The 11,998-nt window shown below is 37.1% G+C and overlaps 2 protein-coding genes across 4 annotated transcripts in view; both read left to right on the top strand.

Moving 5' to 3' along the window:
• Positions 1-11,488, top strand: part of LOC106070211 (uncharacterized) — a 36,248-nt gene extending 24,760 nt beyond the window's left edge. For all 3 annotated transcript variants that reach the window (XM_056032909.1, XM_056032920.1, XM_056032899.1), the window contains 4 exons: positions 1,292-1,551; positions 3,278-3,426; positions 5,017-5,221; positions 5,661-11,488. In XM_056032909.1, the coding sequence (XP_055888884.1) occupies positions 1,294-1,551; positions 3,278-3,426; positions 5,017-5,221; positions 5,661-6,002 (954 nt within the window). In that variant the 5' untranslated portion in view covers positions 1,292-1,293 and the 3' untranslated portion in view covers positions 6,003-11,488. The remainder of the gene's footprint in view (positions 1-1,291; positions 1,552-3,277; positions 3,427-5,016; positions 5,222-5,660) is intronic.
• LOC129924229 (seminal vesicle major clotting proteins-like) lies at positions 6,116-7,727 on the top strand. Its single transcript, XM_056018096.1, has 2 exons — positions 6,116-6,182; positions 7,093-7,727. The coding sequence occupies exons 1-2, from the start codon at positions 6,116-6,118 to the stop codon at positions 7,725-7,727; spliced, it is 702 nt and encodes a 233-aa protein (XP_055874071.1).
• Positions 11,489-11,998: the final 510 nt, after the last annotated feature.

Genomic DNA, 11,998 nt, shown 5'->3' on the forward strand with positions numbered 1-11,998 from the left:
TGAATTGTATCTCCGGCATCACGATATTGTTTCAGTGGTCACTGAATTATTTAAAAGGGATACAAAACTGAACATCACAAAGATATCGTGACAATCAGCCTCAAAAGACGTCATTGCCATCTGGCACCTATCGTCACATTAACAAATGAAGTTTTTAACTTCAATACACATCAATAACTAGGCAGCTAAATAATACATGTATATCGATGGTCTAACTTACTCTTTCCAGTATAATTCAATTATCGAACTATTACTTTTATTATGGCCTTTGTGACTTCACATGTGCCACTAAAATACCCTAATAAAAATACTTGTAAAATTTTTTTTCTTTTGAACGGGCAAAAGTAGCGAAGAGTTGTAGTTCTTAGCGTTCGTAAACGTATAACAGCAGGGTTTCTGTCAGGGGCTTTTGCAAGAGAGAATCTGAGCCTCTCAAGCCCTCACACCCAAATGGAGTTTGATGATCATGATGAACGTTCGTAAAATGAAAAAAAAATCTACATTAAAACAAGAAAAAAAGAAATAATTCTTTTGAAAAAAAAAACAAAGGTTAAATTTTGTATAATTGTATCAATAAATATTTTTTAAGTGTGATTGTATCAATGAGTTTTTTGTTGTTTTTTGAAAAGTCAGCAAGGAAATCTTCTCCCATATATATATATATATATATATATATATGTCATGAGGGGAAATATTTTATTACAATCTTTTAGTGTGAGGGCAGTAAACAAGGAGGTTGCCGTGTACACAAATTCTTATCTTATTTTATATGATACAGACGTTACTTCAAAAAAGAAGATGATTACGTGATTACGTCCTACGCGTCATGCAATTAGTCATGCATATTAAACAATGACCTAAACTCTGCCAAGTCACTGGTTTTCCTGGCTAGCTCAGGCAACCCATTCCATGCTCGTATAGCGCTAGTGAAGAAAGAGCATTTGTACAAATGTGTCCTAGCATATGGAACGAGGAATGTGCCTTTATCATTGTGTCTTCTCACATAAAGACCCCTAACTAGAATATTAGAAGAGAGCATACATTGGTATAATTGGTATAAACAGGTATAATTGGAAACAAATATCTCGATTCTCTTCCAATCTACTTCTCTCACCTTACAATGAACACACTGTTCACGTCTCTCCATTGCCTCTTCCGTTCCACTTTTTTATAAATTCGTTTGATTCAATTCTACTGAACATTTCACCAGGCACTAGATACACACGCTCTAAGACAAAATATTATTAGAATATAATGTTTCATTAAGAAGCTTTAATTTTGTCTCTTTCAGAAATGGATGTGACCACACTGACCGACGGCCCCGACTACGATGACCAGGATATCATCAAAAGATTTGGAGTGGCTAAAAACCTTCTAGGCATGAGTCGGTTGACCGCTCTGTACATTATCTTCATTCTGGCCATCTTTCTCCTCAACATCTTCTTCATCGTCGTCATTCTGGAGTCCAGGATGTTAAGGTCATCCTCCAGGCATATACTTATTGTGAACATATGTTTAGGCGACCTTCTAATGGCCATCTTCGTTTTACCTGTAAGTGTTGTAGTCCAACCTCTATTCAATATATCTCTGTTACTAACAGGTTTCTTTCTTCGCTGTTATGTACGCTATGCTAAGTAAAAATGGGAAGTAAAGTTCCACTTTCAAACGTTGTGGTCTATAGGGCAGATGATGTAAAGCCTTAGGTCATCTGGTTCTGTGGCCTACTGTGTCATGTGGCCGGCACAACGACCAACCGCCTTTACTTTTCCCCAACTAATGGAAGGTACCCATTAGAGTTGGGTGTACTCAGAAGCGCCCGAAGATCCCGAAATTAAAAATTCCAGGATTCGAACCCCGGTGTCTGGATCAGAAGCCAAACGCTTTACCGCTCAGCCACCGCGCCTCTGTTCTCTATGCCAAGGCACATAAATATAGGTCTCGCAATATCATGGCTGTCATGTGACGCTGGTGTTTTTTAATTAAATCTCATTAACTAGTTATATAATTAGTAATATCTCTATTAGGTATATGGAATTCTAATGGCGACTATAGACCAGAGCACATTAAAGGTTGAGAAACAGATAGTAGCAGTAGTTGGCATCTATAACAAGAAGAATAACTTTAGTTCTAAAAGATAAAATATTCAATGAATAAAATATAAATAATGGGGAGAAGAAATAAAATCTAATGTAATCTAAGGATGTGAATAGATGAGAGAATATATCATACCGTGAACTGCTTGATTCATCAGACGAGGTGCCCTATTGTTTGGTTAACTTAGCTCAGTGTTAACGTGTACAGTTGTCATCCACTCAGCAGTGGATCCCTCTGCCCTGGGTGCTGGTTAAGCCTGTCAGCGTGAGTCTCAGCGTCGTGAGGTGTCAGATCCGACTGAAGACTCTGGTTGAGATGACGATAACCATCCCGTTGTAATGCTTCTTTGGGCTGTAGGGGGAAGCAGCAGTGTCGGGATAAAGTCAATGAAAAATAGGCAAGAATTGGATGCTCTGATGAGAAGCAGCTATGGGTGATGTGAGTCGATTCCAGGTGTAGTACTGGGAACTCAATGTACAACTGGTATTAGCCGATTCTTTCTTCCAGTCACGAGTTCTTCTATAATCTAGTGATGGGATTTCAAATACCGTTCCATTTCGGTTGAGTCATCGTTTAACAGTTCACCTTGGCATCAATAAAAACAAGTAGCCGGAAGCGAAATTAATTATCGTTTATTTTATAAATTCATAAATTCAATCGGATTTGAATAGGAAAACGCGTTTTAGCCAGTTACAATGCTATAGTTATTTTTTTACATGAAAGAGTCATCGAGTCATAGAGTTGTAAAATAAATGCTACTTTGGAAAAAATTAATCAAGAAATAGGCCACTGTGATGGAAAACACGTGTCAAAAAAAAAAAAAAAAAAAAAAACAACAACACGGGAGTATTTTTTTTTCATTATTTATTTTGAAAACTCGTGGTATAACCCTAGCGCGAAATTCGGACAACTGTAGCTCCTATCGCACAACTTCTTCTTAAAGAACATCAATTGGCTTCGGCATTCGGACCGCGCATCGGGAGAGAAGATACAAACTATTATTACTAGTGCAAAGTCCTAGTAGGACTCTAAGAGCCTAAGAATTGGCTAGATTCTAGTTTGCGTTTCTAATTACAGACCAGTTGTCAATCACATAGATGACAATAAGCCAGGAACAGATTTATGTTAATATTAGACAGACCAAAAATAAAATTTATAGACTATGTCATTTCTTTTATGAAAGGTACTGCTCAATCTGGCCATGAGAGATGGACAAGACATAAGGGACTGCACCACCTACTTTGTCCTTCATTTCTTTGCAGATTTCCTAATCCCTTCCTTGACCACGCTGGCCATATTGGTTCTAAACCTGGACTATATATTAAGACTTTGGTGAGTAAAGTATTCTAGAGTAATACATTTGAGGTCATATAATTTCATATACTTAAATCATATAAGGTAATTTACTTAGGTCATATAAGGTATATTACCTACAGATTGCTCTTTCTAAGCCGTCTTGCATGTCATTACATAGCAAGTCAAAGCAGCGCTTGTCGGAAAGAAGTCGTGCTCTTTTATTTTGGTTCTGTTAGTATCTGTTAGTATCTGTTAGTATCTGTTAGTATCTGTTAGTATCTGTTCTCTTTCTTACAATCAAGCCATTCTAAAATACTGATCGAGCCTGCGGAGTTTTGTATACTCTGGCAACCATTTTGATGCTAATGAACAGAAATGATTAGGTCTACCGTGAGACCGAAATTATCTGTAATGAAGTGATTTAAACTTCTGATTGTTATGCTAACGTTTCATTAGTAGAGTAAATCCTATGAGCAGTTGATATTGCCAATTCATAAACACTGTCGAACTTCACATGGGACTTTTCAAGAGTGGAATTAAGTTAAAAATATTTTTAGATCCTTTTTTTTAATTGCCATTGTGCTTAATAATGGAAGGTAGCCATTTATTTTGCAGAGCTGCACGTGCTGTGTTCATTATGTCTCAAAGTGAACTAGTAATTAACAGAGGCGGGAGATTAAAACGAGTCTAATCTAAAATATGAGTCATCAGAACTATGCATCGAGACTCTAGAGAATGCGTAGAATGTACTCACATGCAAAGGTTGTTCTAGACAAACTGTTCGGTTAAACATTAATGTTGATTCGTACACAATACACGATCTAATGTGCTCATTGACTTAGGTATTACCTTTCATTTACGTGACACACTATTATAATGAGAATAGAGTAGTTTATGTAAGTAAAAAAAAAAGTTTCCCCCTTTCAGACCTCTATGGGGTAGCTGATGTTAAGGTCATCTTTTTCAATGGACAACTGTTAACGAGCAGGCTGTCATGTGGCCAGTATCCATCAGAGTCGGGTGGACTAAGAGTACCCTAAAAATCCTGAAATTAAAAATTCCGGTCTTCACAGAGATTTAAGCCCAGGATCACAGGTTTGGAAGCCAAGCGCTTAAACACTCAGCCAATGTTTAACAAGAAGGGTGTCATGTGGCCAGTACCCATTAGAGTTGGGTGGACTCAGGGGCGCCTTAAAAATCCCGAAATTCAAAAATCTCAGTCTTCACCGAGATTGGAACCCAAGGACCCCAGGTTTGGAAGCCAAGCGTTTAACCACTTAGCCGCCGCTCCCTCCCCAAGAATAGTGCATGTACCACTATGACTAGGATTCTGACCAAGCACTGGGAAGGCTGTCCACAAGGGCAACTGCCAAGCCCCTGCACTCCTTCACACTTCTCTGACTCTTGTTAGCTATAATTCATTGAATAGATTCCCTTTGAAATTAATATTATTTTTGTTACTAGTGAAAAGTCTAGAGAGAGGTTACAAGTAGAGTAACAACACTAGTATTCATGTTCCCTGTCTCTAATCGTGGTGCCATAACACTGTGAATAGACTTGCATTGCTGTTTCTCTACCAACAGCTCCAATCCAACATGTTAATGACATTCCAATCACTCTCCACAGCTGTCAGTCTTACTCTGACGGAGCCAGTCGGAGCACTCTAATGATCTTTCTGTTCTTTCTGCCCTGGGTGATCAGTGCATCAGTTCTGATACCTCTTTATGTTGATGGAATCATCAAGGTGCCCAGGGCAGTGCCACAGACGTGTGTTATTGACATAGGAGGTTATCTGACACGAATACTCTTAATTGTCAGCTATTTTCCACAGGTACGAAAACTATATAGAATGTAGAGTTTTAGATATTTTAGGGTCATTATCTAAATACAAACATATAAATGATTTTATTTTAATCTATTATAATATTTTACTTATCTTTTGATGGTTAAATTAGACGTAAATTAATTTATTGTACAATTCGTTCTATACTTAGAAAGTATGGTCAGGAACATGCTAGAGCTAAATTGTACGAATGCTATTAGAGCATGGAATGGGTTGCCTGAGTCAGTCAGGAAAACCAATGACTTGGCAGAATTTCAGTCATTGATTAACATGTATTACTAGATTGGCCTAGGGACACGCGTAAGACGTACAAATACAGGCGTTACTGTATTTTATAAGATAAGATAAGATATTCGAGCAGTTATTTTACGTATTTACTGTATTGTATACTGGCAGGACTTTAATGTATTGATGATATCATTTCCAGGCTGGACTTCTTCTTCTATTTAACATTATTGTCTCTGTCATGTACTTAACGAGGCGAGACTCCTACGGACTTGACGTCTGCGGTGAGCGCATCCGGGCCCCAGTGGATATCTGCCTGGCCTCCTTCGCCACAATGTTGCTGTACACACCTGCCCTGATCATCACACTCCTGACGAGCGAGGGTTACCTGGGCTGTCAGAACACGGAGGAGTGCAGGGCCCTGAACAAAGTCAACACGGCGGCTTCTTGGCTCATGCTAACCAAGTTCTGGGTGACGCCTCTGTGTTGGCTGGCCTGTAGGGACACCCGGGCAGCTATAAGACATTTATTAGGCTGTTGCTAGTATGCAAAGATTTATCTTGGACAATTATTAAGGTTTTCATTTTTTTTTAGTCAACGTATAAATATGTGTGTACGTACTTTTGGGGAGCAGATAACCTGATGTGTTTATAAGGAATGATTGAACGTTGTACACCATATTGGATATTAATTATGGTCATTCTAAAGAATCTTATTGGGCCGGGTAGGTGAGATTTTCAGCATTTTAGTGCAAACCCGAATATCTTGAGTTCCATTCCTGATATTTTTACCTCCATTGTATGTCTGGCCGAAGCCAACATGGTGACGCAGCACACAGGAGGGTAACTGAGTACAGGACAGGATATTAAAAGCTGTTGGCCGTTGTGCTCTCCACACAGCACTCTCTTAAACTGTTGGCCGAAGAAAAAACAAAGTGTAAATTCATTGACCATTATATTAAAGCAGCAATGCGCAAATCTTTCAACTAGTTTATTGTCGCATACTTTGCGTGTCTTTGTGCAACAATAACAATCATTGGTCACGACTTTTATCTCAATTCTAATTTTTTTGTTGAATTTCTGTAACCACACTTTCCTTATTTTCAATTAGTATTTAATGTTTTTGGACTCCATAGTGCATCAATGATCAGTATAACTGTGAATTCGAACCAGCACTATTGGCTGTGTTATCGTCTTCCTTATCACACGACCACTGTATCTTTTACATGCATATATGATATAGGTCTGTTATGATTATAAATATGTTGTTTATTGTTTGTACATATATATAAATTCAACAAAAGTATACGTAGGTCAGTGTACTTGCATTGTTGTTGTCGACAGTCACTTTGTGGACATGCTAACCAAGTTCTGGGTGACGCCCCTGTGTTGGCTGGCCTCTAGGGACACCCGGGCAGCTATAAGACATTTATTAGGCTGTTGCTAGAATGCAAAGTTTTATCTTTGACAATTATTAAGTTTTTCATTTATTTTTTTAGTCAACGTATAAATATACATGTGGAGGTACTATTGTGGGGTAGATTACCTGATGTGTTTATAAGGACGTTATTCTATGCAGATAGTTGTTTATTTTTCTGGGGTGAGATAAAGTTAGAGCAGAATAAAACATTCTAGATGGAGATAAAGTTATAGATGGAGAAGACAATCTAGATGGAGATAAAGTTATAGATGGAGAAGACAGTCTAGATGGAGATAAAGTTATAGATGGAGAATACAGTCTAGATGGAGATAAAGTTATAGATGGAGAATACAGTCTAGATGGAGATAAAGTTATAGATGGAGAATACAGTCTAGATGTAGATAAAGTTATAGATGGAGAAGACAGTCTAGATGGAGATAAAGTTATAGATGGAGAAGACAGTCTGGATGGAGATAAAGTTATAGATGGAGAAGACAGTCTAGATGGAGATAAAGTTATAGATGGAGAAGACAGTCTGGATGGAGATAAAGTTATAGATGGAGAAGACAGTCTGGATGGAGATAAAGTTATAGATGGAGAAGACAGTCTAGATGGAGATAAAGTTATAGATGGAGAAGACAGTCTAGATGGAGATAAAGTTATAGATGGAGAAGACAGTCTAGATGGAGATAAAGTTATAGATGGAGAAGACAGTCTAGATGGAGATAAAGTTATAGATGGAGAAGACAGTCTGGATGGAGATAAAGTTATAGATGGAGATAAAGTTATAGATGGAGAAGACAGTCTAGATGGAGATAAAGTTATAGATGGAGAAGACAGTCTGGATTGAGATAAAGTTATAGATGGAGAAGACAGTCTAGATGGAGATACAACCAATATGGAAGTAAATGCTCTTTGTATACTTACGATCGCTCCAAACATTTGAGATGTACATCTAGTAACTTTGTTTTACAGTTTGTGACATATGAAAGTAGGCCCTACACTTTATTTGTACTGTGCAGGAATATTGAAATTAGAATGACGGATCTGAATCGGATTTGGTCCCAGTAAATTTACCACTTTATAGAACATATAAAGAATAACTCTTGAGATCTAGAAATATAGATGCATAGACTGTTAAGTATTTTTAAAACAATGTGACAATGTAAGGCATTCGTTCCCTTGAATGTTGTAAGCATCAGAGTAGATTACTTCCCTTGAATCGATGAAATGTCTGTTCATTCAGGTTATTTTTTTTCTGACTAATGTTGTTATATAGGTCCTATAAATTAAACTACTGTTACTAAACACCATTCTCAACATAGAAAACGCAGTGTCATTGGCAAGCTAATGATACTGATATTAATCAGGATCTTAAGCAGTAGTGATGGCGTATAGTGTCATTGTCCCTTTCTTTGTTTATCACAAAGTGAAGACATCCCTTCTCCCGACTGCTGTGTTTAGGCACTTACAACACATACAATACTAGATCACCATGTCTTGAATGCTTTCAACACAAGCTGTGCTTGTTAATGTCCTTTTATTTATTCGTTCTATTTATCCAACAGTTTCTCGCTATTTCGGTTTATCGCTATTTCGGTTTCTCGCTATTTCGGTTTCTTCAGACCTGGTTATAAATGCTTGATACAGGACGCACCTTTGTAGAAACAAGTTTTTTTTTTTTTTTAGTTTTTTTCTAGTCATTCTGGGTTGGGGTTTAATTGAATCTGATACGCTCTCTCAACCTTCTATCCACTGTTTTGAGTTTAGAAAAAAAAACTAGCTCAAATCGCTGTTAATGTGGTCAGGGCCGGATTGAGGTATGTGGAGGACCCAGGCTAAATTTTTGTGGAAGGCCCTACACTCTTTCAAAAGCTTTAATAAAGGTACAATAATGAATAAAAATACTCACATCTAAAAGCATGCTATATTATAGAAGAAAAAAGTAAAGTACTAGTAAATTCAATCTCTCTTTCCTATTTTAAAAAAATATTTAATATGCATATTTTAGTTTTAAAGAAAAGTGTATGAGTTTTTGGAGGGTAAGGCCCTTTGTAAACGCATCCGGAGCTGTTCCAGTATTTACATATTCCGCGCATGCTACAACTATAAGCGGATACTACAAGCTGTAGCACCTTCTTCCCTCCTGTAAATCCGGCCCTGGATGTGGTTATACGTCTTTTGTTTTAACGTCTTGTGACTGTTCTTCCACTTACTGTACAGCAGATTGTTGGTGCTAGTTTAATCTTCTGTCTAGTAATGGAAATCTTGCCAATACGTGTTTCTTTATTGGCTAGCTTGTCTGCCTTTTGATTCCCAAGAGCTCCACTGAAGGGGAAGCCACAGAACACCAAATAGTAACAGTATTACAGTAATCAGTAGCTTCATCATTTCTTGTTCTCACTGATACAATAGTAACAGTATTACAGTAATCACTAGCTTCATCATTTCTTGTTCTCACTGATACAATAGTAACAGTATTACAGTAATCAGTAGCTTCATCATTTCTTGTTCTCACTGATACTATAGAAACATTATTCTCTTTAAGCTACATTTGTCGAAGTAAATCTAATAGATCGAATTTCGTAATTTATAGAATAGTGACAAGTCTTTAATTAACTAATGAGCCATTACACAAACCTTTGCTTACCGTCTGTTACCCAATGATAGTAACCTTGCTTACCGTCTGTTACCTAATGATAGTAACCTTGCTTACCGTCTGTAACCAAATGATAGTAACCTTGCTTACCGTCTGTTACCCAATGATAGTAACCTTACTTACCGTCTGTAACCAAATGATAGTAACCTTGCTTACCGTCTGTTACCCAATGATAGTAACCTTGCTTACCGTCTGTTACCCAATGATAGTAACCTTGCTTACCGTCTGTTACCCAATGATAGTAACCTTGCTTACCGTCTGTTACCCAATGATAGTAACCTTGCTTACCGTCTGTTACCCAATGATAGTAACCTTGCTTACCGTCTGTTACCTAATGATAGTAACATTGCTTAACGTCTGTTACCTAATGATAGTAACCTTGCTTAACGTCTGTTACCTAATGACAGTAACCTTGCTTAACGTCTGTTACCTAATGATAGTAACCTTGCTTACCGTCTGTTACCCAATGATAGTAACCTTGCTTACGGTCTGTTACCTAATGACAGTAACCTTGCTTACCGTCTGTTACCTAATGATAGTAACCTTGCTTACCGTCTGTTACCTAATGACAGTAACCTTGCTTAACGTCTGTTACCTAATGATAGTAACCTTGCTTACCGTCTGTTACCCAATGATAGTAACCTTGCTTACCGTCTGTTACCCAATGATAGTAACCTTGCTTACCGTCTGTTACCCAATGATAGTAACCTTGCTTACCGTCTGTTACCCAATGATAGTAACCTTGCTTACCGTCTGTTACCCAATGATAGTAACCTTGCTTACCGTCTGTTACTTAATGATAGTAACCTTGCTTACCGTCTGTTACCCAATGATAGTAACATTGCTTACCGTCTGTTACCTAATGAAAGTAACCTTACTTTCTTTCTATTCTTCAAACACTTCATTGACGAAACATTTGGAGAATATTTGATTTATTTGTGTCTTTAAGTGGATGATTGACACACATACACACACACCAACTGCTTTGGTATGTAATGTGTTCTACATTTGTTGTATTTTATATGTAATGTATTCTACATTTATTATGTTTGATATGTAACATGTGCTACGTATATTGTGTTTGATTTGTAGAAATATTTCCAAAGTTGTACATACTTGTTTTCAAGAAAAGTGTGTATATATTGTAACTTCGTGACAATAAGAATTAGTGCAATCTAACACTTTTGTTGTATTTGTTGTCCAGAAACAGATGATTGATGGAGAGTATTTTCAAATGTTTTACCAAGCAGAGGCGTTGCTAGGGTGGGAGGGGGAAGGAGAGGAGAATTTGAGAGGGTATAAAATGAGTGTTTTTAATATTAAATATTAGGCAAAATGCAGAGGCCCACAAAGAGGTCAAGGCCCCCTTCGGGCCCCCAAAATCATAGAAAATTTCTGGCTACGCCACCTTTACCGAGCACTTAGAATGTAGACTCCGCAGTCACTTGACCCACCATTAAGACCAAAAGCGTCTCAACAGATGGAGCCAGTGTTCTCACTTACCTATATATTGATTGGTACTGAATGTTGTGATAGCTCATACTTTGTGATACTATAAGTTGTTTATCATTTGTGAATACAAGATAGTACCATTAACTATCTTATCTATTTATCGTTTGGATCTGTTTTTTTTTTTTCAATATAACTTTATTGTACAAGTATCTTTATTACCATTGTATCTGCATCGCAATCTAATGCCACTGCACATGTACACAGTGGTATTAAGAGCTTCATATTATTCGACACTTTGTTTTATTTTTGCAGCACCAAGACTTTAAATCTATTTACCAATTATTTTTTTTAGACTATACATTTGAATTGACAATTATTCCTCTTGTTGGTTGTATTTATAGCTGGCTTGTGTAATGCCTAGCAGCATGAACTTGTGTATGATATTTGCCTAATCCAGCATTTAGTTTTCATGTCGATACTAAATGAATTGAGTCACTTCACTCCGTTTGAATTTTGAAGACTATAATGTATGTCTTATTGTTTTCAGTTTGATTACTAGTTCTAAAATAGGAACTCTTGAATTTAGCGGCCTACAACGGGCCTCGGGTTCTAGAAACTAGAAGGTTGAGTGTATGAACTTTTCTACACAATCGTGTTTAGTATCTCATGTGTCTGTATCTGTATGTTTTTGTATTTGTATCTTTATGTGTCTGTATCTGTGTCTGTATATGTCTGTATGTGTTTGTGTTTGTATCTTATGTGTCAGTATCTATATGTGTCTGAACGATTAGAATTAAACTAAGTTTTTTTTTATAAATGTTTTCTCTTTTGCAAAACCTAATGCACAATCAACCAATTTAAATCACATATTATGGAGATATATTGATACTTTTTATTGTTTTGTTGTACAACAGTGCTCTGTAAGTAACAAAGGGATAGCGATAGTCAGCACATCACGGATTGTATTTGTCTAGTTTCCATTTGTAGATTTCTACAGCTTTATAGCCTCA

The sequence above is a fragment of the Biomphalaria glabrata genome, chromosome 1, assembly GCF_947242115.1.
Source record: "Biomphalaria glabrata chromosome 1, xgBioGlab47.1, whole genome shotgun sequence".
NCBI lineage: Eukaryota > Metazoa > Mollusca > Gastropoda > Planorbidae > Biomphalaria > Biomphalaria glabrata.